The sequence below is a fragment of the Elaeis guineensis genome, chromosome 3 (assembly GCF_000442705.2).
Source record: "Elaeis guineensis isolate ETL-2024a chromosome 3, EG11, whole genome shotgun sequence".
Taxonomy (NCBI): domain Eukaryota; kingdom Viridiplantae; phylum Streptophyta; class Magnoliopsida; order Arecales; family Arecaceae; genus Elaeis; species Elaeis guineensis.
In genome coordinates this window covers 105,122,851-105,150,847 of record NC_025995.2, presented here as the reverse complement: position 1 = coordinate 105,150,847, position 27,997 = coordinate 105,122,851, and the positions used below count along the sequence as shown (strand labels likewise).

The following is a 27,997-nucleotide window of genomic DNA, read 5'->3' as shown; positions in this document are numbered from 1 at the left end:
GCTGCTGTTTTTGTGATCTCTGTTGGAATTTCATTGTTCGTTAGTAGTGATCATTGGCAGGTTTACGGGTTAATCACATGGAGATCAATTCCAGGAGTGCGCAGGCTTGTTGCCCTTGACTGTCAAATTTGCTAATGCAATCAGTGGGAGTGCCGTTCGATTTTGAGTCTGTAGCGCTGGCCTGTTTTGCCTCAAGGGACATGGTAAGTAATAGGTCACAAAGGTTCATGAAACTTCGCCATATTTAACTCGCGGGCATCAATTTTACGCCTGAACCCAGTTCTTCTACAACGGGTGCGAATCGCCGGGTCATGTAACATGGGAATAGGCCGCTATTGAGGTCCGGTAGAAATAAGGTTTAATTTCACCTTCTAACAAGGCATGATGAACCATACATAATATATGCAGCGTCTCAGGAAAAAATTTGGTGCCTGCAAATTTGGATTTGCAGGCATGGAAATTTTCTGTGGGCAATCATTTGTCATCTGACATGCATTGGATCTTCGCCTGGTTTTGCGTTTCAGGTAAAAATTTGGTGACTTCAAATTTTGGTGTTGGGTTACTGTTGGGAATTGGAGTGGTAGTGCAGCCGCTATGAAAGCTCTGATCCATTATCCTTAGTCCACCTTGAGTCTTTTGAATTCCTGAGCTGATGATGTTGTTAACTTTTAAAGAGCTGACTTTTCCTCAGTGCACGCTACACCAATTCCTCCTCCTGTCCCTTGGGACCGTGGGTTGAATCAGCTATATCACACACTCAGCTAATTCGGTTCTGCTCGCCCGATGACAAGCTAGGGTGGACATTACTGGACGCTGAAATAGACCTTACCTTGGTCTAGTGCCCAAGTAAGTGGAGTTGGTGAACTGGCCCATAAATCGCACCCCACAATGTCACTTCGATTGTGCCTAATCACGCTATTTGTGCTGGGTCATAAAAGGTGTTCTCGCGATCCCATAACGTGGCTCACGGGGAATTGGACTCGCAACATCTACATTAGGAACTATTGCGGCCAACTCTTTATCACCGATGGGGAGCATTTGCAAGACAAAAATCTTTACAGACTAGAGTTGTATCGGACAAAGATCCTCCGATTCTTAAGTCAGAGAGGGGATTGGTGAACAACTAAAAATGTTGAAAGTGGCAGAGTCTTGGCCCAGAATTGTCTTATCTGTGCTGCTCGTTTACCTCTCCTTTTGTAGATGATTCTGATGTAATTGTCAAGCACGTGGTCCCACTTTTTATGGCATTAGATTATCGGACCATAATCGTGGAGTTAGTGGACTATTTATTCTCATTAATGACCTTAATACGTAGTCAATAACCGTTCATAATGATTAGGGTATGTTGAGCAGATAAGCTGATTATATGTCGGTAATACTGATATGTTGGTAGAGGTAAGTCGGTAGAAATCTGAATGACCATCGGTTGGTAATTCTGATATGCCGATGATCTTCGGTCGGAGATTGATTAAGTCGTTTGTTGTTGGTCGATAATAGTCGACTGTCGGTCAGTCAATCGATTATAAATCGGTGTAATATGTTCATTCGGCCAATGTAAAGTCGGAGTCGAGAGTCGGTTGATTTGCCTGAATAGGAATGATGGTTCCAAACGTAAGTGCGTTTGGAGTGGTTGGTTAAGTACCTGGATTACCATCCGGAATGTTTCAATGGGATACGGTCGGTATCCAAGTAAAGCTTGAAGATGAGGTAGTAAAAGTTTCACCGATCTTAGAGTCGTGGCATGATGGCTTTCGAAGTAATTGGTGGGTCCAACCAATGTGCTTGGATTGGCTAGTTAAGGCAACAACATTCATCCTTCGGTCCTTCGGCTACATTATCGAAGCTATATAAATACTCAAGATCTTCTCCATAATTATCAATACGAGAGTAAATACAAGTCGATACAGATCCCGACATATTCCTCTATTTAATTTACGCATGCATTTATAAACACCATGGGCTCATGATCAATTTTATTGAACCCATACTATAGTATCTTCTAGTCCACACATATTATGAATTGAATCGGCTCTGATATTATTTAAAACAATTCAAGATTTCATCCAAAAAGACTAGCAAAAAATATTATTTGGATTTCTTAGTTTTATATAAGTATCAAATTTTTTTTAAAAAAAAAACTAAGTAAAGGAGGAGGATGGGGTCATGGAGGGAAGGATTTTTTTTTTCTTTATTTTTTATTGGGGTTTTGGAATGAGAAAAAGAAAGATAGGAGATGAGAGTTTGAGAAGGGGGTGGATGGAGGGTATTCAGAAAGATGGAGTGATGAGAAATAAAAAAGAAAAAATTGTAAGGAAGGAGGAGGATGGGGCCATGGAGGGAAAAAGATTTCTTATTATTATTTTTTTTTTATTGAGATTTTGGGATGAGAGGAAGAGAGATAGAAGATGAGATTTCTAGAGAAATAGTGGGTGGAAAAAGTTTAGTGATATGGAGTTGTGCGATAAAGAAAAAAGAATTGTGATGGGGATGAGCAGGCCCATGGAAGAAAGAAGATTTTTTTTTTTTTTTTTTTCTATTGAGATTTTGAAGGATGAAAAAGGAGATAATGGAAGATGAGAGATTTGGAAAAGAAGATAAAATTAGGATTTTAGATCTTGTCTGCAGATTTGAAGAATATATCATGACTCAAAATATTTTAAGTTATGTCAGCGTCGGTTGAGCCATGCGAGTAAATGGTACTTTACATAAATATCTAAGGTTGTCATATTGGACTTTCAATGAGAGAAAATCATCGAAATTACACCTCAAGTAAAATTAAACCAGTTTAGAGAGCTTAGAGATTAAACTATATATATATTTTTTGTATAGTTTATGAATTATTTAAAAAAAATTTGATATATTTCAGAGACCAAAAATATAATTTATTTTTTATTTTTTTTTTAATTTCCCTGAAGCAGAGGTTTCGGATGTTATTTACTTGCCAACCGGATGCCAGCATACCATACAGGCTGACACATAGGTGTGTTATTTTTCATATTACTTTTTGTATATCATCCTCGTATCATAGAGGAGATGTAAATCAATTTTTAAAGGGCAAATGATGCTAAAGTATGGTGGCTTGTTCGTTGCTTTTCCTCATTATGTTTTTGAAATGAATAATTCTGCACTCATATTATAAAAATATAAAAATAAAAATTTGGTACACCCACAAAAAATCTCTCTATGGAGAAATTCTATATGGGCAATCCATTTCTAAACACGCATCCGTCATCAGGTTCACAACGTGTCAAAGTTTTACGGTTGCTAAAGAAAGGCTACGTGTTAACCGGGGACTGGGGTTTCCAAGAGTGCTGCCTGGAGAAGGGAAAAAATTATTAGCAATTTATGAGTTGGAAGGAGGGAAAAAGAATTAAATATATCGTGGCGCGTGTAGTCAGTACGCATGAAACGAATAATTTTTCGAAGGGGGCCATTGTCGGTTCCTCTTAGTGCACGCCCACCTCCCCCTCCTCCGAGATGTGTCAGGAACAGTGGAGCTACGACCATTGCCGCCCCCCCCCCCCCCCCCCCCTTCCCTGCTTCTTGTCTGTCCGTGTTTTATTTTAAAGAAGGGCAGGCCCATAAGATGGTGAGACCCCTCATTCTGGTGGCGGTGGCCTCTTATCTGGACTCTCTGCTGTTCCCCATATCAAATGTCTCTCTTCTCCAGCAACCCCGCCTTCTCTCCTCAGGTTCTCTCACCTCTTAGTCTCTCTCCCCCCATTTCCTTTCTTCTGGATTCTCCCTTGGGGTTCTTCTTTTGGATCTCTGGGATCTTTCTTTCTGATCTCTTCATGCATAAAAAGTTATTTATGTGTCGGATTCTAACTGGAACTCTTTCTTCTTGGCTTAATCTAGCTTGATGCTTTGCTTTTTATAGGCCACTCAGCCATGGAAAGCTATGTCGCATTTATCGGTTGCTGGTTTTAAATATGCTAGCACCGGACTTGTTGCCCGACGGGAGGCTTTGGACTTGAGAAGCAAGCTTGGAACTCGGTGGAGTTATGTTAGTGGATCAAGACTTGTACTTCGGCCGAAGGTTTCAAGAATCCGCTACCATAGGAGACGATTTAGTCCATCAGCTTCCTGTAATTCTCTGACTACCAACTTTAGTTTCTTCCATTCTGCCCATCATTTTTTGCTTGCAGAAGGTTGGCTACGTTCGTTGTTGTGGACATTCAGAGGGTATCATTTTCTTGTTACCGTTGCCTATGAGAATCTTTGCTGATGTACTGCTTATGTAGCATCTTGGTTTCTGCCAGCCCAATTCAACTCTTGGATAGACTGAGCTGGAAATCCAGTTGATTCTGGTTGCTATGTCAAAAGATTTTGACTAGTTGATATTAGACCGACCACTTAATTGTATCTTGATCACAAGTTCTTAGACGTACCCGTAACCTTAATAAGCCTTGCCTTAGATGATTGGAGCTGTTTTTCTGAATTCTAATTTACCATTATCTTCTATCAAGTGGAAGCTAAGATATTAAGGTGTCAGCCTTTTTTCAATTGATGAAGCTCCAGATTGAGAGTTGAGACTTCTTTTCTTCGCGCCAGAAACCTTTAATTTTGACCTTTACTCTCAAGTATCTCATCATTACAGGAAGAAACAATATATTTCCTGTGCTGACTAATGGATCCCTCCTATATCTATAGCTTCCATCCATCTTGATTACTGGGTCAGAGCAAGAATTGTCATCTTTTATTTCTGCCATCGCATGGAGCTTCCCTGACGGTCACCTTGTTTTTTGTTCATTTTGTCATATTTGTAACTCGGGTCCAATTTCTGATTGTAAGCTCTGTATATGGCGTGTTGTGTTCGGGGGTCTGTGGAAGTCAATTAAAAATGTTATATGCATAATGGTTGTACGTGATATTGTTTTTAGGGGTCTCTGCAAGTCAATTAAAAATTCCATATGCATGATTCGATTAATTTGTCATGTTTTTATGAACTTTGGAAAAACATGTTTCGCAATTTATGAGTTCTGTAAAGATATCTGTTAGTATTTTCATTGTCAATATACATGGCATTAAATACTTCATACTCCTGGAACTGAGAGGAATTTTTTTCCCCTCAAAATTTTAAATGAGATGGGCTTTGCTTGAGTAGTAGCATTTTTATGACTCCCTTCCCCACTTCAATGCTGTTAATTCTGCTTCTTTACCTGCTTCTGTCTTTCACGTCATTTTATCTGTTCATCTAACACACGCATTTCTTTTCTGGTCTTTCTCATAGAGTTTGATTTTTTTCCTATACCATCTTAAATTTTTATCCACTATCTCATCTTGCTGTCTTAACCATAAACATTTTTTACTCAGATACTTGAGGAAAGATCATTTCTTCATGGTTGTTGTAATTATTTAAAATCGAGGCTCCTTTTAAGTTCTAATCTTCTTGAGGTATAGGCAAAGGTGGAAGGGGATTGACTGCTGAGTGCTGGTTTATTGAGCCACTACAGTGTGCAGGATGGTTCTGTTTAGGCAATACCGTATACTCATGCATACTGAATCTTAGCCATGAATATCTAACAGAACAGCTTTGTTCACTATTGTCATGTCTCTCGGTTTACAAACTTGGAGTTAATGGCTCTTTTAATTTTGCCTGCACGGGCACTGTGGGTGGCTGGGGCATATGGTACTTTTGAATGTAGTCATCAGCTGATTTGGAATATTCTTCTTCACTGCAAAAGGTTGGATCCTTCCCACCCTTCGGACATTGTAGTTATATTATGATCTGCTTTTTCTTCTTCTTCTTCTTCTTTATTATAAGGTATTAACTTTCTGTTTTACACTCTTTTTTAAGATAAATTTCGTTTGATCTTCATGATTTAGCATGACTATTTTTTATTGATGATACTTTTGCGAATTAAGTATCACCTGACGGTTGATACTGTTATGCATGGTTATGTCATCTGACTCATCCAAATGATTCCACAGTAAAATAGCAAATGTGAATTCAATAGTTCTAGGCCTATTATAATAGTCCCAAATTTGCTATAACTCAGGCAAAATGCCACTTTCTATATTGGCGTTTCTGTAACTCAGGCACAAGCTAGACCATATAAAACAGTCTAATGCTGGACAAAGATAGTTTAGGGAAATGACCCATCTATAGATGTGCTGACTTTTATGAAACCTCCCACAGGTCCACTATGGGCTAGAGTTGATATGAAGACATCACCTAATTAAGAAAATAATGGCTGTGAGAGAAGAACGCTTTAACAAGAGTTAAATGGTTTAACACCTAACTTGGCATCTTCATAATAGGAAAGAATATCCAAAACTATTGAGGATGAAAGTGGCAGAAACCTCAGTCAAGCTTATGAACATGTTAGTCAAAATAATTTGGCTTTTAGAAGAGAAATTTGTAAAGACAAATGTGTCATGAGAGGCTTAGAAGTGAAGGCATGGCACATGTGATGTCCAAAATCTCTTCAACTGAAATAGGGCAGGAATCAAGAGCCTAAGGAGGGGTTTGAAGGTCATCGATGACCAATCGGGGGTACAGCAATTCAGTTTTTTTGAAAATGATCTAGGTCAAAACTTGGTCCAAATAACTTTGTGGAAAGAGGTAATGGAAATAGATCTCTCGACCATGCTTTTTTATTTAAGGACATTTAGGTGTCAACTGGTGAGTAAAGATGAGACTCAAAGTTCTTATATTCACTTGCAAATGAAAGAATGTCAGAACGAACTCTAAGCTCTGTGATAACAGCAATAATCAATGCATGATGGAATAATATCGGAAATGTGATTCCTGGCACTACATGGGAGCAGGCAATGAGTGGGCATAACTGCTGAGTTAAGATCTGATGCCATGTTTATACTTGAGAGATTGACTTTATCAAAGTTCTATGGTGTGGAATGTGTTTGATGATACCGTGAAGAAGAAGATTGGTAGGTTCTGGAAAAGGCTGCATGGAAACAGCCACCAAATTGGTTATAAAGATGAGAGGATGGCATCATGTTAATGCAGGTTCCTTTTTTCCCCCAGGGGCTGTGTGCATGTGTTGTGGGTAGGTGTTGGGGAAGCGGTGGGAGTGATGGTTTGCATGAGGCCCATAGACAATGTGCTGCACAGTACAGTGTAGCCATCCCCAAATTCTTCTAGCCCTCCGAACGGTGATGAAGGTGAGATTTGAACAAGGGTCCTTGGTACAATTATCAAGAGGCATTAGCAGCTTGATAAGCTGACACCTTCCTATAATGTAAATTTAGTTCCACAGTACACGATCATGAATAACTCGGAAATTCTGCATCATGGTGCTTTTTTGAAGCTTTCATGAAGTTTCTGTGACATCTTTCGCTTGCACTCTATGAACCTTGAAAAGCAAAGTCAGTGTTTATGTAATTTCTTCTTATACAACCAAGCATTTGCAATTTCATACTTACTCTTTTATGTATAGAACCGATGATATGACTAATATGCAGGAGGCTGAGCATAGAAATAAAACATCAAAAACATAAGCATAAGCCATAAAATAGGTGATGTACTCTTTTGGATGGTTATCGTTCTATATGCTCAGTAACAAATGGATCTTATTGACTGTCAAATATACTGATGCTTTCTGTCTCATCTTTTTTGAAACTAAGGGAAGCAAGCTATTTAGCAAACATCTGGCTCTGGTGCTTGTTTTATGTCCATGTTGACACGAGATCTTTTTACCATGAATTTTGCTGCTTGCTGCATGACACACAGTTCTACATGGTCTCCACAATTTAAGAAGCATGAGAGCAAGGCTGTATTTTAAGGACATTCTTCTCTATTATCTTTCATAATACTATATCATATTTATGATGCTGACATTCTGTTTTACATTTAGTCTTGTAAGAAAAAACCTTGATTTTACATCGTCGTCTTGAAAAATTTTTCTGAATTAAGAATGCGCCGAATCACTTTTTAATTCTGCATCATGCAAGTTAGATTAATACTACTAGATGGCTAGCCTTATATGAGTTGCTGCTTTTTGACATCATGTTTCTAAGCACCAATCAACCCTTCTTTTCCCCCTGGATGAATAAATATATTTACCATGATAGGGATTATGAGTTCACAAATTGCAAACAGTGCTTTCACTTGGGGCACAGCTGCTGTTCTTCCATTCTACACTCTGATGGTTCTGGCACCTAATGCCAAGCTTGTAAGTATAATTTGTAGATTTATGAAGTGAATATGATTTCAAATTGACCAATGTTTGAGCATCTCAATATGCTCGTTCTATTTGAATTTGAATATTGACTGGATTTCTTAATTGCCAAAACTCAGACTAAAAGAACTATGGAGAGCAGCACTCCTTATGTTATTCTTGGAGTTCTGTATTCATACCTTCTTTATCTGTCGTGGACTCCGGACAAAGTAGGCTTGATTTTTGCAAGTAAATACTTGCTGCCAGAGGTTTGTATTCAGTTTATGCTGTACAGTGTTGAATTTATCGTTGCAGTATATCTTTGACCTGGCACATCTGTCATGTTATCTGCAGTTACCTGGCATAGCAAAAATGTTTACAAATGAAATGACCCTGGCTTCTGCATGGATTCACTTACTGGCTGTAGACCTTTTCGCAGCAAGGTCTGAATTTTGCTACTCTTCAATCTGGTCTCTCCTTTTTGTGCTATTTCACTGCTCCCCTCAATCTCAAATTCTGTTCAGTCTCTACACTGAACAAAGTGAATGATGCATCATCTCCTATTTTCACAGTTTTATGTAGAGTAGCCCATTCTTTTCTCGATATAGAAATTCTTATGCACACTGCGTTTTTGTCATACAGGCAGGTATTTCATGATGGTTTAAAGAACAAAGTAGAGACTCGACATTCAGTTTCTTTATGTCTTCTTTTCTGCCCGATTGGAATTGCTACTCATGCCATCACTAAGATGCTAACGGAGAGGGCAAATCAGTCACACTAAGGCTTAAATTTAGCTGAACATTTTTTTTTTTTTTTGGGTCTCAATTCAGCAATTATGTTGGAAGAATAATGTACATTTGAAATTATGCCTGCATATACTCTAGTAGGGTTAATATTTGAGCTCGTAATACCAGATTTTTTTTAATAAATTATTTACCTGAACCAGCAAACTTCAATAGTGCTTGCTTTCCGGTCGCTGGTAGTTGTGCACCAATTTGCTTCAGTCCAAGTGAGTGATTATGATCTGGAAATATTTATGGAAGAAAAACTTGGATGTAGATATTCAGAGAAAAACTTATTCAGCTATAGATATTACAGGTATTCGTCTTTTTTTTTAAAAAAAAATGATAGAGATATCACCGTTGAAAAAGATACTGGAGGAGGTGTAAGCTTACTCCAAAATAAGATGGATCAAAATATATATAAAAAAGGCTGGAGGACACTAATTATCTCCAAAAATATTTCTTATAAAAAGAAAAATATACTTAAATAGTTTGAGTTCTATGAGGTACATATTTTATTTCCTCTTTGAGTTCTATCCCAAACATTTGATCGACTCTCTCTTTGACATGGTTAATCAGTGCCAGCATATCTGCTGAAGTGGATCCATCGAAGTTGATGAAGAAATTGGCATGAACCTTGGAAACCCTTGCACCACCTATCTCGAGCCCTTTGAGTCCGGCCAACTCAATTAGCTCTCCCGCCGACATTCCTATTCCCAGGGGATTCCGAAACACCGACCCGGCACTGCGTTCCCCAATTGGTTGAGTCTTCCTTCGCCTGCATTTTTGTACAGATTACGATTAAAACCAATCATGCAATAATAATAATTAGCTGAGACCACGTAAATAGTGCTTTAGAAAAAGGGGGGAGGACTTAAATCGAAGCAGAGGATTAAGTTGCAAAGAAATAAGAAAAATTAGTTGAATAATTGATCTATGAATTATTTATATACGATGCATGCAGTACAATTCAACGAGCAGGGTACGCTAACCAGAAATAAATGGATCCACATAAAGATCAGGCTCACCTCTCCAAGAAGGCCCTTTGCCGTTCCCTCGTGGTCTCGGCCGGCACCAACCGAAACGTGACCGCTACGATGGCGGCCAGGTCCTTCATTTGTTGGAACGTTGACCACCGATATCCAAAGGCCATGTCGCTCCTCCTCAGCACCCTGATCTCTCCATCCATGGTGACCATCTCCACGCTATCAATCACATCTGCAGTCTCCTACACAACGCCACCCAAAGATCACATAACCGAGATCAAAATAGATAAAAAAGAAAGGGAAACAGCGTAGAAGCCGATGGCAAATTAATGATTCACCTGGCCGCCAGCTCCAGCATTCATGAAAACAGCCCCGCCGACCGTCCCCGGGATGCCACCGGCGAACTCGAGGCCCGAGAACCCCTCGATGGAGCAGCGCACTCCGAGGCGGTTGAATGGGTATCCACTGCCAACCCGATAGACGCCGGGCTCGATCGCTTGGAATTGGTCAAGCCGGTTGAGCAAGACAAAGCCGTCGAAGCCGCGGTCGTCGAAGAGGCAATTGGAGCCCTTGCCGACGATCAAGAAGGGAATGGACCTCGCCCGGCAATAGCTGCAAAAATTTAGAAAAAATTAAAATAGCGTCAGTTACGGGCCCGATGAGTGTATGGTGTTTGGTCCGAAGGTGGCACCGACCGGATGGCGGCGAGGAGCTGGTAGGGCTGGGAAACTCGAAGGAAGTAGCTGCAAAGGCCGCCGATGCCCCAGCTGCTGAGCTCCTTGAGATGCTTTTGGTCTCGAAGGACGCATTGCTCGATGAGTGATTGCTCTTCTTGTCGGTCATCTACCCAAGGTATGGAGTTCAGAGAAAGCTCTTCTTTGATGGATAGAGTACTGGTGGTGTTTAAGGGGAGAAGGAGCTGGTGGTGGGGGAAGGACAGAGAGGGGCTTTTAGCTCTCAAAGAGCCATTTGGGTTGGCTTGAGTGGGGGAAGAAATGAGGGGAGACGAGGGGATAGAAAACAATGCCATGCTTCTCATGCTCTTCTCCCCTCTCGCTTCTCCCTTCTTTCTATGTATGAGTCCTCAGGCCATGAGAACCATTCTATTTCTAGGTGAGTTCTTTTGAACCGGAGAGTCTCTGAAGCCATAGATCAAACATTGGGGCTGCGCAGAGGTAACTACTGCGGACACGACCTCATCATTGAATCATCTCTTTCTCGTGGGATCCTTCAATAATGGTTGTTGTATTAATCCTTGAGATCTATTGCGGCATGGTTCATGTGGAACTCTACCTCTCTTCGGGTGCCTTTGAATCCATGTCCATTGCGATAGAAGGATGGTGGAGACAGAGCGATGACGTAACTGGATCAAGGGTTGTGGTATGCCGGTGGGGACCCGGATCTATGTCCGTGATCTGTATTTGATTCCGTGATGTCGACAAACATATAGAAGTGCTTGGCGGTTGATAGGATGGTGAGGCCTTCAAATCTAAAGGAAATAGAGACAGGAGTTGAATTACTGGTGACAATTATTAATTCTGGATTTAAATCTTGAAATTGTGTTCTGAAAATTGCAATATAGGCATTATGTTACGGGGAGAAATTCTTTGTGCCCCGTAGGCAGCGTAGAAAATGTGATATGGAGCAAATCATTTTATCTGATTAATTCATGTAACTACTACTTCCCAACATACATTTAATATCTATAATTTTAATTTTTAATTTTAAAATTTTAAATAAAAAAATATTTTTATTTTTTTAAAAAAATTATGACACCTTATATCCATATTATGACATTATACGTATAAAAGTCATAATTTTGATATAGAATATTATGATATACTATAGGTTGTCATAATTTTTTTCAAAGAACAAAGATATTTTTATTATTCAAAATTTTTAAATAAAAAAATAGAACTACAGATATTAAATGTGTGTTGGATAGTGGTTGAACAAAAATGCTCATTCTATATTATGACATCTTATATACAGAAAATCATAATTTAACGCAGGATATTATAATATGTCTCAGGATGTCACAATTTTTTATACCATATTATGATATCCTGCGTGTAGTAAGTCATAATATGCAATAGGATGTCATAAATTTTTTTAATGAATAGGAACATTTTCGTCATACAAAATTTTAAATAAAAAAAATAAAACTGCAGTCATTAAATATGCATTGTAAAATGATGACTATGTGGACCAATCATATAAAATAATATACTCCACGTCGAATTTTTTATATCACCTATAATGCAATTTTCACCTAAGAGGGATAGAGCGAGGGTTAAAAAATAAAATCTATATGAGAGGTACTAAAAAAATAAATAACATACGAGCGGCTTGAATGCACATAATTGATCGGAGAAATTGAGTTTTGAGCTGTGGGCTGGCCGTAGGTTAGACTGAGAGAGGTTATTTTTTTTTTTTTCCTTCTTCGTGGGTTTTATGTTTCTAAAATGATGGAAAAAAAAAAGAAAAAAAAAGAAAAAAAAGAAAAAAAGAAAAAAAAAAAAGAAAAAAAGGAGGAAACGAATGAAATACATGAAGGACGCAATCGTACTGGGGAAGAAGAACCCATCACCATTCTAAACTATGATGCTTCGACGGTGGAAAATATTTGTTTTTGACCCCTACTTCTTGATGGGTAGTACCTGGGGGATGATAGATGCTTGTGTCTATTGAGCATTTACTTGAATATGACACGTACATTGCATACGTTTTTATTAAAAATAAATTAATAATATAATTAATAAATATTATGGGCGTGATTGAATAAAATTTTATATATTTTAATTTTTAATAATTTATTTAAATAAAAAATAATATAAGTGTGATACAGAAGTCTTCAATGCAGCTCTAAAATTATCTGATTTTCATGGAACAGGATAATCATGATGCAACTTAAAAAAAAAAAATAAATTATGCCCATAATTTTTAAATCTAATCAGATTTTCTTAGAAGATCCATATTTTATAAAAAAAATAAAATTTATTTTTTAAATTATCTAATTTAATATCTTCAGACATGATTTCGATTATTTTCTTTTACCAAAAATCCGAAATGATAAGATCCGATACCTATGTGATGTTTATATGGTATTAAAATTTTTTAAAAATATTGATGTGGCACTTATATGATATTATTTTTTCTTTTCAATTATATTTTTTTTCCTTTTTTCTTCGAGTTATCTTCTTTAAAGGTGATGGGGCTAGATGATCGGGCCATGGAGGGAAAAAGGTTTGAAACGAGAGGAAAAGATGATGAAGTCGATGCTGGCTCGGCAGGAAGAGTTGGGGGGAGATGATGAGAGATGAGTGAAGGAAAAAAAATAGAGCAAAGAAGATGGATGGGGCCATGAAGGGAAGGAATTTTTTTTTTTTATTGGAATTTGAAGATAAGAAAAAGAGAGATCTGAGATGAGAGATTTGGAGAACAAGATAAAGATTTAGAAAAATGAGACATTAGAAATTTTGATATTTGAGAAGAAGAAAATGAAGTGGCTCAAAATATTTTAAGCCACGTCAGTGCCGGTTGAGCCATACGAGTAAAGAATACTCTATATAAATATTGAAGGTCTACATCAGACTTTTGGTGAGAAAAAAATATTTAGAATCATACTTGAGGATAGCATTAGATCGATAATTTGAGACCAAATTTTAGTTTTATAGTTTTTGAATTATTTAAAAAAATTTAACTTAATTTAAGAACCATGAATATAAAACTATAATGCAAGAAACATGGAAGAAATAAAGCATGTATCGCACCGCGGCACAACACACAAGTTGGTGTTATTTCGTAACTTCTGTTTGTAAGAACGTACATAAATTAGAAATTTATATATTTTAAATACCAATCAATCCTAGCTATATTTTTCTTCCATTTGGAAGGGTAATCTTGATCGAGTTTTCTTTAATTTTGTCATGAGAATAAGATACCGTTGTTACTTCCAACTTTTCTAATATGAATTAGGTAATCATTCTAAAAAGCGATACTACATTCTGAGATGATAAAAACGCAAAGGTTTTGCAAATATTCCATTAAAACTAGCTCGATTTTTATTTCTTTTATATTTATAAGGCAAACGCTTAAAGTTGTTTGTTAAAGTAAGTTAGATACCTGACATGGTATGGAATAGAAAATTATGACAGCCATTTTCAAATAAAGCTGACCTAGGATCTCATATTTTTTTTATGGTTGTAATAAATTTAATGATGCAGTGGCAATATTGAGCCTGTTGCGGCCAACTTTTTATCTTCTGTCATCGATAAAAAAATATTTACAAGATAAAATTATCATGAATCAAAATTGTATCCGATAGAAACCCTCCGATACTTAAGTCAGAGACAGAATTGGTGAACAGTTAATAAAAATATTGAAAGTGACAGAGTTTTGACTCAAAATTATCTTATCCGTGCTATTCATTTACCTCCCTTTTTATAGATGATTCTGATATAACCATCGAGTACGTGGTCTCACTTTTTATGGCACTAAATTATCGGACCATAATTGTGGAGTTAGTAGGCTGTTTATTTTCATTAATGGTCATAACACGTAGTCGATAACCGTTCATAACGGTTAGGATATGTTGAGCAGATTGGTCGAGTATATATCGGTAATACTGATAAGTCGGTAGAGATAAGTCGGTAGAAGATCCGAATGTGCATCGGCTAGTAACTTTGATATGCTAATGGTCTTCGATCGGGAGTTAACCAAATTGTTAGTTGATGGTTGATAGTAGTCGATTATCGATCGATCGATCGATTGTGAGTTGGCGTAATTGTTGTGATCTAGGTGGTGTGCCTAAGGTCCAGGGGACCAAGGCTAAGGCCAAGGTCCATCATTCATGAGGGCTTCATGGAGGCTCTAGGGCTAGTTGGGCCCTAGGTTGAAAGGCTGTGGGCCTTTCAGGTTCTTGAGGTCTAAGTTATGTGGACCTCAAGGGACCAACTCTTTATGGGTCAGGTCTGAGCCCAGAATAGGTGAGATTAAGTCGAGTCATGGGTGTACATGGGCTTGGGTTAACCTAATCTTTCATAGAGTTGGTCAAGGAAGTTTTGGGTTTGGGTCACTTGACCCTGTATTTATATATACATGCTGTATAGGTTTGATTAAGCCAAAAAAATACAAGACTCTTTCTCCCAAATCTCTCTCTCTCTTCTCCCTCTCTCTCCAGCAATTCTCCACGCCTCAGGAGCAAGAAACCCTAGGGTTTCTTGCCGCCAGATCCCAAAAAGGAAAGAAAAGAAGGGGAGGCGCTAGAGTCTTGATCTCCCTCCCCCTTTGTGCTGCCAACCAGATCTATCTCTCCCTCTCTTGCAGCCGCTTAAGCATCAGGTCCAGGATCTGAAATCTCTTACGAAGAGGTTGGTACAAGTTCCTCTCAGATCTGGAGTTGATCTGAGGTCGTTTGAGGCGCGGGTGAGATCTCCATCAACAGATCTACAGGAAAGGCTGCAGCAGGACAGATCTGCGAGGTCTGTCTCCATCTACCTTCTTTCCTATCTAGAATGCTCCGATTCGAGATCTACGAATTGAAAGACCTCGGTCCAGGCCTGATCTGGTTGGGTACCAGATCTTAGATTTTTTAGAGGTGATCTTAGAGGCATTCTTCATCTGGAACGAAAGGCTGACGAAGAAGACAGTAACTAGGCTGATTTCGTCAAGGGCCTTCAATCGAGTCCAGAAGTCTCCAGATTTGTTTGTTGCTGGTTCTGCTGCACCCAAAGTCCATGGGAGGAGCCGGGATCGTGCTCCAATAGTTGGTATCAGAGCCACGGTGGTGAGGAAGCGGTTTCAAGTGCGAGAAGTTGAAGATCCCAAGTGCTGAAAATTTTCAGCAAGGTACCATCAAGGTATATTCTACACTTCTTGATTTTATATTGCTTGTTTGGCTTGGATCCAGTCATGGGCAGCAATATGAAAGTCGATTTCAAGAAGTTTGATGGTAAGAGAAATTTTTTCATGTAGAAAATCTAGGTGGAGGATCTTTTGGTGCAAGCAGATCTGGATCAGGCTTTGGATGAGAAGCCTGAGGGAATGACGGATAGACAATGGGCATCATTGGAGAAGAAAGTATGCTCGGTGATCAGAGGATATTTGGCAGATGCGGCGTTGTATTCGGTGCTGGAAGAAAAGATCCCGAAGGGCCTTTGGTCGAAGTTGCACACCATATATATGGGGAAGAATATGTACAATAAGCTGATGCTGAAGAAGAGGTTGTATAGTCTTCGGATGCAGGAGGGATCTGATGTGATTGGCCACATTCAGAGGTTCAACCAGTTGTGCACGGAGTTGATGAATATCGGGGTGAAGCTGGATGAGGAGGACAAGTCCCTGTTGCTTTTGTGTTCACTACCAGGATCATATGACTCTTTGGTGACTACATTGCTTTACGGCAAGGAGACTCTGGAATATGAGGACATGGTCTCGGTGCTGAGGTCTAATGAGCAGAGGAAAAAGTTGACCAGAGATCGGGCTCCCCAGGAGGGTTTGGCAGTAGGGGAGAGGACAGATAGAGGCAGAAGCAAGTCCAGGGGGCGGTCTAAGTTCAGGAAGGAAAAGAAAGAGGTGAAATGCTTCAAGTGCAACGAGTTCGGGCACTTCAAGCGAGAATGTCCACTATGGAAGAGCAAGAAGGGAGAAAGAAGTGGCTCAGAATCAGTGAGTGCAGTTGCTAGGCAGCAGGTGGAGGATGATCTACTTGTAGTATCAGATGGTCACAAGCATTACACAGAGGAGTGGACACTAGACTCTGCGTGCTCACATCACTACACACCACACAGGTCTTAGTTTGCGACATACACCAAGACAGATGAGGGATCAGTGACTCTAGGCGACAATCATCCTTGCAAGGTGGCTGGGATAGGGACAGTCAGGGTGAGGATGTTTGATGGGATTGTGAGGACATTGACAAATGTAAAGCACGTCCCGGAGCTGGAAAAGAATCTGGTGTCACTAGGCTACTTGGAGCACAGTGGATACAGCTTCAGCAGTAGGGCTAGAAGTGGAGTACTGAACATCTCCAATGGAGCTATGGTGGTGATGAGAGGCAGGAGGTTGGACAATAACCTCTATCGCATGGAGGGATCTGTGGTGACCGGAGAGTCTAATGCAGCAGCTGCAGTACAGGACCAGTAGGGGGCTTACAGGATGTAGCACTACCGCCTAGGCCACATGGGTGACAAGGGGTTGAGGGAGTTGAGCAGGAGAGGACTCATCTCTGATCTGGAGGATGATGCTACAAGGGAGATCTGTGAGCCTTTCCAGATGGAAAAGCAGAGGAGGATTTAGTTCAACATCAGTACAGCCCACAGTGCAGTCCCTCTGGAGTTAGTACACACGGATGTGTGGGGACCAGCCCCAGTTTCAACTAGGAATGGGGCCAGATACTTCATGACCCTGATTGATGATTTCTTAAGAAAACTCTGGATTTACTTCATGAGAGAGAAGTCAGAGGTCTTCACCAAGTTCAAGATCTGGAGAGCTGAGGTGGAGGAGCAGAGGAGGAGCGTGAAGTGTCTGAGGTCAGACAATGGCGGAGAGTACACCAGCAGAGAGTTCCAGGATTACTGTAAGGAGTTTGGGATCAGGAGACACTTCTCAGTTAAGGGGACTCCACAGCAGAATGGGATGGCCGAGAAGATGAACAGAACACTTCTGAAAAAGGCACGATGCATGAGGCTGCATGCAGGGCTTCCAAAAGAGTTCTGGGTTGACACGGTTGACGCAGCGGGTTACTTGATCAATCGGTCACCTCACACCAGGTTGGATGGCAGGCTTCCAGAGGAGGTGTGGTCTGGGAGGACAGTTGGGCTGGGCCATCTACGGGTACTTGGGTGCACGGCCTATGTGCACATTGGAGCTGGTGAGCGGAGCAAGCTAGACGCCAGATCACGCAAGATGGTGTTTCTAGGCTATCCGCGAGGAGTTAAGGGATACAGGCTGTGGGATCCCTTGGAAAAAAAGGTCGTCATTAGTCAGGATGTGACTTTTGATGAGGAGTCAGTCCTACAGAGGTGAGCAGGCGTGGAGGAGCAGGAGGAGGTCCAGCAGGGCGCTGCTGGACAGCTTACCTCTTTGATTTTGCCTCTTGCAGGTACTACTGGAGGATATGACATTCAGGTGGAGTACCTACCTAAGGTGTCTCCACAGGTGGAGAGGACTCGGATGGATGATCGAGGCAGAGAGGTCCAGCAGGAGCGAGCTGGATCGAGGACTGATATCGGTGTTGCCCTACACAAGCCCAAGAGGACCATCAGGCAACCGAACTGATATGGCTTCGAGAAGATGCTGTCATATGCCCTGGTGACAGTGAATGGAGACCCATATACGTATCAGGAGGCTATTGAGAGCCAGGATAGAGAGCGATGGGTCCAGGCGATGTCCGAGGAGATGCAGTCTTTCCACCAGAATTAGACGTGGTGATTGGTGCAGTTGCCACAGGGGAAGAGGCCCATTGGCTGCAAATGGGTCTACAGTCGCAAGGAAGGGCCTTCAGAGTAGGGAGGTATCAGATTCAAGGCGAGGTTAGTGGCCAAGGGATACTCCCAGAAGGAAGGCATCGACTTCAGCAAGGTCTTCTCTCCCGTCGTCAGACATACTTCCATCAGAGTGTTGGTGAGCATTGTAGCAGCTCAGGATTTAGAGTTGGAGCAGATGGATGTCAAGACGGCGTTCCTCCATGAGCATTTGGAGGAAAGGATTTACATAGAGCAGCCACCCGATTTCAGGGATCCAGGATCAGAGGGAAAGGTATGCTTATTGCAGAAATCGCTGTACAGGCTGAAGCAGTCGCCGAGGCAATGGTACAAACGGTTTGACTCCTATGTGTGCAGCATTGGACTTTTCAGGTGCGAGTTTGATCCCTGTGTTTATGTTCAGTCTCTTGAGGATGGTTCTAGGATGTTCCTACTCTTGTATGTGGATGACATGCTTATAGCATGCAAGAGTAGGAAGGTTGTACAGGATCTGAAGGCATCCTTATCTCGAGAGTTTGAGATGAAGAATTTGGGCCCTACAAGGAAGATCCTAGGCATGGAGATTTTCAGAGATCGAGCCCGGAGGGTGCTGCATCTATCTCAGGGGGGCTACATACAGAAGGTCTTAGAGAGGTTCGGGATGAAGGGAGCAAAGCCGATGGAGCTGCCACTTGTCGGTCACTTCAGACTCTCGAAGACCATGGCGCCACAGACTGAGGTGGAGGCTCAGGAGATGGAGACGGTTCCTTATGCTTCAGGAGTTGGGAGCTTGATGTATGCGATGGTCTGTTGTAGGCCAGACATCGCTCATGCAGTGAGTCAGGTTAGCAGGTTCATGGCGCAACCTGGCAGGGAGCACTGGAGAGCTCTGAAGTGGATATTTAGATACCTGGCGGGTTCAGTTGGAGTTGGCATCTGCTATGGACAGCGAGGAGGTGCAGTGGGATATTCTGACATGTCCAGAGAGGCTCAGGGGCTGATTGGCGGTTATGTAGATGCAGACTTCGGTGGAGATGTGGATACCCGGAGGTCTACGACAGGCTTCATCTTTAGCCTGTATGGAGGTCCTATTTCTTGGAGATCAAGTCTGCAGCCTATCACGGCCCTATCCACTACAGAGGCGAAATACATCGGGCTGATAGAAGCAGCTAAGGAGGTAATTTGGCTGAAGAGTTTGTTGACAGAGATGGACCTTACTCAGGAGGCCATTAGAGTGCACTGTCACAGCTAGAGTGTACTTCTATTAGCACAGAACTCAGTCTATCATACAAGGACAAAGCACATCGACATTCGGTATCATCGGATCAGAGAGCTTGTGGAGGATGACGAGATGGAGCTGGTAAAGGTACATACCAAGGAGAATCCAGCTGATGCACTTATGAAGGTACTTCCATGGGACAGCTTTCAGAGATGTGTTGAGCTAATTCGGCTGATGGACAGAGTGGAGCTGGTTGAGACCTTGGGACACCAAGGTGGAGATTGTTGTGATTCAGGTGGTGTGCCCAAGGCCCAGGGGACCAAAGTTAAGGCCAAGGTCCATCATTCATGAGGGCTTTATGGAGGCTCTAGGGCTAGTTGGGCCCTAGGTTGAAAGGCTGTGGGTCTTTCAGGTTCTTGAGGTCTAGGTTATGTGGGCCTCAAGGGACCAACTCTTTATGGGTTAGGTCTGGACCCAGGATAGGTGAGATTAGGTCGAGTCATGGGTGTACATAGGCTTGGATTAACCTAATCTCCCATAGAGTTGATTAAGGGAGTTTTGGGTTTGGGTCACTTGACCCTGTGTTTATATATACATGCTGTATAGGTTTGATTAAGCCAAGGAATACAAGACTCTTTCTCCCAAGTCTCTCTCTCTCTTCTCCCTCTCTCTCCAGCAATTCTCCATGCCCCAGGAGCAAGAAACCCTAAGATTTCTTGCCGCCAGGTCCCAAAAAGGAAAGAAAAGAAGGGGAGGCGCTAGAGTCTTGATCTCCCTCCCCCTTTGTGCCGCCAACCAGATCTGTCTCTCCCTCTCTTGCAGCCACCCAAGCATCAGGTTCAGGATCTGGAATCTCTTGCGAAGAGGTTGGTACAAGTTCTTCTCAAATCTGGAGTTGATCTGAGGTTGTTTGAGGCACGGGTGAGGTCTCCATCAACAGATCTACAGGAAAGGCTGCAGCAGGACAGATCTGCGAGGTCTGTCTCCATCTACCTTCTTCCCTATCTAAAATATCCCAATTCGAGATCTACGAATTGAAAGACCTCGATCCAGGCCTGATCTGGTTGGGTACCAGATCTTGAATTTTTTAGAGGTGATTTTAGAGGCATTCTTCATCTGGAACGAAAGGCTGATGAAGAAGACAGCAACCAGGCTGATTTCGTCAAGGGCCTTCAATCGAGTCCAGAAGTCTCCAGATTTGTTCGTTGCTGGTTCCGCTGCATCCGAGGTCCGTGGGAGGAGCCGAGATCGTGCTCCAACAGTAATGTGCTTATGCGGTCGATGTAGAGTTAGAGTCGAAGATCGGTTAATTTATCCCAACAGTTGCCCCCCACTCCCAAGTCCAAGGTGATCCGACGTATATATTATCACGTGGTCTGTCACGTTGGATGAAGGGAGTTATCACATGTTGCCTCGAGCCCCAACTTGATTGTTGTCGAGAATTCTCCAGCTGTTTTATCATTTCGATGGCTGCAAAATTATTATTGAGCTGTCATGTCGATAGGATAATTCGATATCATATGTCAATATCGGACGTCATTTCAGAAAGATGATTTCGTGTTGGACGATATGATTTTGACTAGTAGATTTTGACCATGTGTCTGAATGTCATTGAATCGAAGCTGTTCACACGGATGACGGTAAGGTGGCACGATCAGGAGCAGGTGCGTCGAACCGTCTGATCAATGATCGATTCGGATGTTGCCACGTGTCGTCATCTAATGAGACTCTGATTTGACCGCTTCCATCCTGACCATTGATAGATACTATATATATAGGGTCACTTTCGGCCAAACTTTTATTTTGTATTTTGTCTTAATCCTCTGTTACAGAAACTCTATCGGAATGTCGCCCCAGTACCAGAGAACTCCAGGGCTCCTTCTTCACCTTCTTTTTTGGTTTTCAGGTCAAGTGTTCTTGTCTTTCTTGGATCCATCTCTTTTTTGGTTCTCTCTAGTTTTTCTTTTCCATGATTAGGGCTTCTTCTTCTTGGGATAGTCGGTCAGAGAATCCGACTGATGAATCTCCTTCGGGTCCAGAAGTGGAGGCTTCTTCACTATCTGAACCCAATGTTGAACGGCTCTGGGAGCAGTATCACATCCCGGAGCAGTATCAGTTTTTTGCGCTTGGCACCGATGGTAGGGTGAACTCTCCTCCTTCGGGCGAGGTTGCTTTCTATGTCGAAAAATTTCAGATGGATCTTCGATTTCTGATTTCGGAGTTCATCCGAAATTTGCTTGACTATTATGGTCTTTGCCCCACTCAGCTGGTACCGAACTCGGTCCGGCTTATAATTAGCTTTGCTTTGTTGTGTCGGCTAATCCGACTGAGTCTCGTCCTTCTCTTTTTCATACCTTCTTTGTTCTCCATCTCCATTCTAAGGCCAAGGGTTGGTGGCTCTTTAACCAAAAAAAAATCTTTCTTTCATCACCGATCTTCCATCGTCCATTCATGGATGGAAGAACCAATTCTTTTTTGTTTCCTCTTCTCTTCCTTGGAGTTTTTCTTTATATTGGAGTGATCCAAGGATCGGCCCCAATGAGAATAGTCAGATGGAGGTCGACGATCAGGAAGACTTCCTTCGATTGAAAGACATGGCAGTCTTACCACAGAGAGAGCTGATGACCGAACAAGCTCTCTACGATGTCGGTCTTAGTTCGGTCACCACTTTAGGTATAGCATAGTCGATCACATTTATTTTTCTTTTGTTTGTTTCTGAATTGTACTGGCTTCCTTGTTACGATTGCAGCTATGTAGCCGAGGACGCGAGTATCAACCATCGATGTTCGTCAGCATGCTGCCAAGAAGAGGGCAGCATCCGAAGCTGGACCCTCCTGACCATCGAAGAAGGGTCAGGCTCCTACTTCATCGGCAAGAAAATTTGACATACCGTCGACATCGGTTCCTGAGCCAATTTTGGCACTGTCAGCCCCGACAGTGCTCTCTGAAGTACCATCCGTTGAGGGTGGGATGGTAGAAGAAGATGGAGCTATTGTAACACTATCGGCAGCTCCACCAACTGAGGTTTGGGTCGAGGTGGAAGTTGCGGTCGTGCCAGAACAATCAATGGCTGCACTGGTGGTTCCTCTAGCGGAACCCTCTCGGGCACTGTCGAGCTATGATTTCCCCATATTTTCAAGTCCGGAGTTGTCGATAGAACATCGGAGGAAGGCACTAGCGACTTCGGCAGACGATGGATCATCGGTGGGTTACACTGTTCATTTTGACATCAGAGCTCCTGAGGATGAGTCGGCCTTGGCCAATCCGGCATTGGCCAAGCGGCTCATCCAAGCTATTCTTCTCTTGACTGATTGGGAGAATAGGAAGAGCAGAACCATTGCTGCGATGTTTTCCTCTTTCTATCCATTGATACTCACGGTAAGTTTTTTTTTGCAACTTTTTTTTATATCTGATCCGACTTATCTTCTGCTTGCAGTTGGCACACAACATGTTCGACTTGGAGGTCGGCTATCGGAAGGTTGCTGACTTTCGTCGGATAGAGATGGACAAAGTGGCGGCTGGCAATGTTGAGAAGGCGGCTACCCTTGAACAACTTCGGACGGCGACCGAACGGGAGGCAAAGCTTCAGGAGGAAGTCTCCCATCTGATCGCCGACCTTCAATCTTCTAGAGCTGAACTTGAGTCAGCTCGTCAAGGCATCTTATCTCTTGAGTCGAGGATCAAGAGTAAGAAGTATTCTATCCATCGACTTCAAAAGGAGAGGGATAGGTGCATCAACAAACTCGAAGCCGAACATGGAAGACATCGGGCCATCCTGAAAAGGTTGGCACTGACCGATAATGAATGGACTTCCGCAAGAGTTGACGCAGAGCTGGTGAGAGCGGAAGCAGAGTCGGCAAGGGAGGCTTTGAACCATGTCATGGAGAACTTTAAGAATTTAGAAGAGTTCAAGGAAGAGGTCCTCAAAGGCGGGTTCACCTCTTACTGCGTTGGGTATGAGGACGGTCAAGATGCAGTCAAAAAGTTGTACCCAGATCTTGACTTGAGCAGCATCATTCCTCCCGTCTCGAAAGATGGAGCTGCTGAAGAAGCCATACTGATCGAAGATGGAGCACTGATAGCACCAAAAACTGTTCAAGTCCTCGATGCTACACTAGAGCAAAGAGATGGAGATGGCAACTGATGATCGATGCAATTTTTTATTTTCCTTTTGGTACTCAAAAAATTTTGTAATTGGACTTCGATCTAATTTTGTAACTTTCTTTTCAATGAATGAATGAAAGAATTTTTTAAGTATAGACTCTCTTTCTTTGTATATCTGCAATGTCATAGAATTATTTTTTAATTATCGAATATCGATCGGCAAGTCGAACATCTGATAGTAATTATAGGATTCATTCGTTAATCGAATATGCATTGACGTACTTAAGTATTAGGATAAGCGATAATAAACTGAATATCCTTCATCTGATCTTAGTCGGATTTAGTACATCAGGTTATTTGATAATCGATGGCAAACCGAATATCTTTCGATCGATCATAGTCGAGTTGGTATAATTTAATTCGATCTAGATCATATTGGCATAGCATTCTGCTTAGTTAAGACTAAGTCGGTATAATAGTCATTCGACTAGGGTCGGCTTTTATAGTGAAAAATTGAGATATATTCGGTATCGAGATATAGTCGGTATTTTTACTTTTACAGTGAAAATCGAAATATAATTAATGTGTCGATTTTTATAGTAAAAAATTAAAATATAGTCGATAGAAATTGACCATCCATCTATCGGTCTATTACCACTTTGTAGTTTAGTGAAACTTGTGATTCTAAAATTCAATATTTTATTTTGAATAACGTACACACGGACAACTTTATTGATAATACATTTTCAAGTTGTCAGCCTTTTATATTCGGGAGATGGTTACTCCCTCTAGAGTTTCTAGCCGATATGCATCCGATCTAAGTATTTCGGTTATCTTGTAAGGTCCTTCTTAGTTCGGAGATAATTTTTTCTAGTCAGGAGGTCATGAGACTTCTGCTTTCCTTAGGATCAGATCTCCAAGATAGAAGATCTTCTGTTTAATTTTTGTATTATAATATCGGACTACCCTTTGCCGATAGGCTGCCATCCGAACTTGAGCTTACTGTCGGACTTCTGAAAGTAGAGCTAAATCGGCTCTCTGATATTCTGAGTTGCTCAGTTCACTATATTGCTCTACCCTTGCTGATGGTAATTCGATCTCAAGTGGGATCATCACTTCTGTTTCATAAGTCAGATTAAATGGCAATTCTTCTGTTGGTATGCGAGGAGTCGTTCGGTATGCCTATAAGATCGGATATAATTCTTCCATTCGAGGCCTTTCGTTTCATTCAGTCTGATCTTAAGTCTATATAGAATCATTCAGTTGGTTACTTTTACCTCTCTGTTAGATTGTAGATGGCCGACTGATGTAAGTTTGTACGTAATATGAAATTTTGCATAGAATTTTTTGAAATTTTGATTGTCGAATTACTGACCATTATCAGTGATGATGGTGTGTGATAAATCGAATCTGTATATAATTAATTTCTGAATGAAGTCCTCCATCTTACTCTCAATGATTTATGTCAGAGGTTCAGCTTCCATCCACTTTGTGAAGTAATCGATGATGATCATTATGAACTTCCTCTGACCAGATGTCGAAGGGAAAAACCAAGTATGTCAATCCTTCGTTGTGTGAAGGGCCATATCGCAACAATTGATGTCAACTGACTTGTCGGTTGGTGTTGTATATTTGCATATCTCTGACATGGTTCATACTTTCGGACAAGTTCAGCTGCATCTTTCTTCAAGTAGACCAATAATATCCTTATCGTAGGACCTTGTAAGCTAGAGATTTGCCCCCCAAGTAATTTTCATAAATTCTTTCATGGACCTCCCTGAGTGCATAGTCGGCATCTGTTGGTCCCAAACACTTCAGTAAAAGAAGAGAGAATAACTTTTTGTATAGATGATCATTCATTAAAATATATTGAGAGGCCGTCCATCTAAGTCATTTGGCTTCTGAGGGATCCATCGGAAGAGTTTCATCAGTCAAGTACTGGGCCATCAGATCCATCCAGCTTAGCTCATCAGTGATTTGTAGTACTTCCTCAACTTTATCAATACTCGATTGTTCAAGATATTCGACGAATGTCCGACCCCTTGAGTTGAAAGAAGTGGTTGCGAGTCATGAAAGTGCGTCGGCTTGAGCATTCTCTGTTCTTGAGATGTGAAAGATTTTAAAATACTTTAATGTTGAAGTTAGATCTTTTACTTTCTGAAGATACTTCATTCTAATAGGATCTCGAGCTTCAAACTTGTCCTTAATCTATCCAGCAATCAGTTGTGAGTCGGTGAAGATCTTTAGACTATCGATATCAAGCTTCTTAGTAATTTTTAAGCCAGCTAAGAGTGCTTCATATTCAGCTTGATTATTCGAAGCTTTAAAATTAAACTGAAGGGCATATTCAGTTATAACCTCTTCGAAATTAGTGAGGATGAGACCAGCTTCGCTGTGTTGTGTATTAGATGCTCCATCAATATGTAGCACCCTTGTCGATGTTAAGTCGGGTTCGGGAGTTGCGGCTTGTTTTATTTTATCGTTAGCTTCATCCTCAGGTTTATTATCTAGTATTGTACATTCGGTGATGAAGTCGGCTAAAACTTGTGCCTTTATTGATGGACGTTGGTGATATTGTATATCAAATTCGTCGAGCTTTATTGCCCACTTTGTCATTTGACCCGACGTATCAGGTTAGTGTAAAATTATCTTCAATGGCTGATCTGTCAAGATGACAATAGAGTGTGCTTGAAAGTATGAATAAAGTCGCTGTGATGATATGATCAGAGCATAGATCATCTTCTCCGCTGGTGAATATCTTACTTCAGTATTGTGAAGCACCTTGCTAGTGTAATAGATTGATCGTTGAATTCGATTTTCATTCTCTTGGATAAGTACCGAACTAACTGCTTCCATCGATGTTGCCAAGTAGAGATACAAAATTTCTCCGATCTTTGATTTTGTAAGCAGCGATGGAGATGTTAAATATCTTTTTAGATTTTCGAAAGATTGTCGATACTCGTCTGACCATATAAAGTCATTTGATTGTCTCAAAGTCTTAAAGAAAGATAAGCATCGTTTTGCCGACTTTGATATGAATCGACTGAGTGCGGCGATCTTTTCGTTGAGCTGCTGTATCTCTTTCTTGAAACTAGGATGCTTCATGTTGATGATAGCCTTTATTTTCTCAAAATTGACCTCGATTCCTCATTGGATTATAAGAAATTTGAAGAACTTTCCAGAAATTACTCAGAATGCATACTTTGTCGGATTCAACTTTATCTGATGTTGTCGAAGTGTACTGAAGGCTTCTTCTAGGTTTCGAACATGATCAATAGTTTGAAGACTTTTCACTAGCATGTTGTCCACATATACTTTCATATTTCGTATGATCTGTATCTTGAAGATTTTATTGACTAGCCGTTGATATGTGGCTCCAGCATTTTTAAAACTAAAAGGCATTACTTTATAGCAGTAAATATCTTTATTGGTTACAAAAGTTATGTGCTCCTCATTTTCAGGTGTCATCCAAATCTGATTGTAGCTTACAAAAGTATTCATGAAGCTTAAGAGTTGGTGCTCCGAAGTCGCATCAACTAGTTGATCAATCTTCGACAAAGAAAAACTGTCCTTCGGACAAATTTCGTTTAGATTTGTGTAGTCGACGTAGATTCTCTATTTTTCATTAGTTTTTCTTACCATCATTATATTGATGAGCCAATCGAGATAGGTAGCTTCTCTGATGAAGCCAACTGCAGGGAGCTTGTCGACTTCTTCGTCGATGATCTTCTGCCTTTCAAGAGCAAAGATCTTTTCTTTTGTCTCACCAGCTTAACTTTTGGATCAATATTTAGCCGATGAGTTATTACTTCCAGAGAAATACCTGGCATATCAGTAGCCGACCAAACAAAAATATCGGTGTTTGTCCTAAATAGATTTATTAGTTGCTGCCGCTCCGAATCAGACAGCTGCGATCCAATTTGGACCATCTTCTCAGGATCTTCTTCTTTTAATGAGATGGAAATCAGTTGTTCGACTGATTCACCCCTCTATTTATTTTCTCTTTGATCCAATTTATCGACGAATAAAGAGTCTTCGCATTGATTATTTTGTGTGAAAACTAGGAAGCATCGTTGGGCAAGTTATTGATCTCCACGTATCTCTCTGACTCTATTTTTTGGTCAAAAATCATACTAGTAGATGATAAGTCGAAACTATTGCTCTTAGTGCATTCAGTCTAAGTCGTCCGAGTATAGCATTATAAGTCAAGAAAACTCGGACAACCGTGAATATTACGAGAACAGTATTCTATTATGGTTCAGTTTCTGCGGTTAATAAGAGAGTGATTTCTCCTTCCACAGTGACTGTATCTCTTGTG

General features: G+C 41.0%; 2 protein-coding genes across 2 annotated transcripts; one reads left to right on the top strand and one right to left on the bottom strand.

The window, feature by feature from the left end:
* The first annotated feature begins 3,534 nt into the window (after window positions 1–3,534).
* Window positions 3,535–9,077, top strand: LOC105041221 (protein ABA DEFICIENT 4, chloroplastic). Its single transcript, XM_010918089.4, has 6 exons — window positions 3,535–3,692; window positions 3,881–4,088; window positions 8,038–8,138; window positions 8,264–8,392; window positions 8,478–8,566; window positions 8,766–9,077. The coding sequence occupies exons 1-6, from the start codon at window positions 3,654–3,656 to the stop codon at window positions 8,902–8,904; spliced, it is 705 nt and encodes a 234-aa protein (XP_010916391.1). The 5' UTR covers window positions 3,535–3,653; the 3' UTR covers window positions 8,905–9,077.
* A 217-nt stretch (window positions 9,078–9,294) lies between these two features.
* Window positions 9,295–11,395, bottom strand: LOC105041222 (uncharacterized). The gene is made up of 4 exons (XM_010918090.4): window positions 10,587–11,395; window positions 10,230–10,503; window positions 9,934–10,133; window positions 9,295–9,683 (listed from the first exon to the last, which is right to left on the bottom strand). Exons 1-4 carry the CDS (start codon window positions 10,928–10,930, stop codon window positions 9,389–9,391), a joined length of 1,113 nt encoding a protein of 370 aa, XP_010916392.1. The 5' UTR covers window positions 10,931–11,395; the 3' UTR covers window positions 9,295–9,388.
* Between the last annotated feature and the right edge of the window lie 16,602 nt (window positions 11,396–27,997).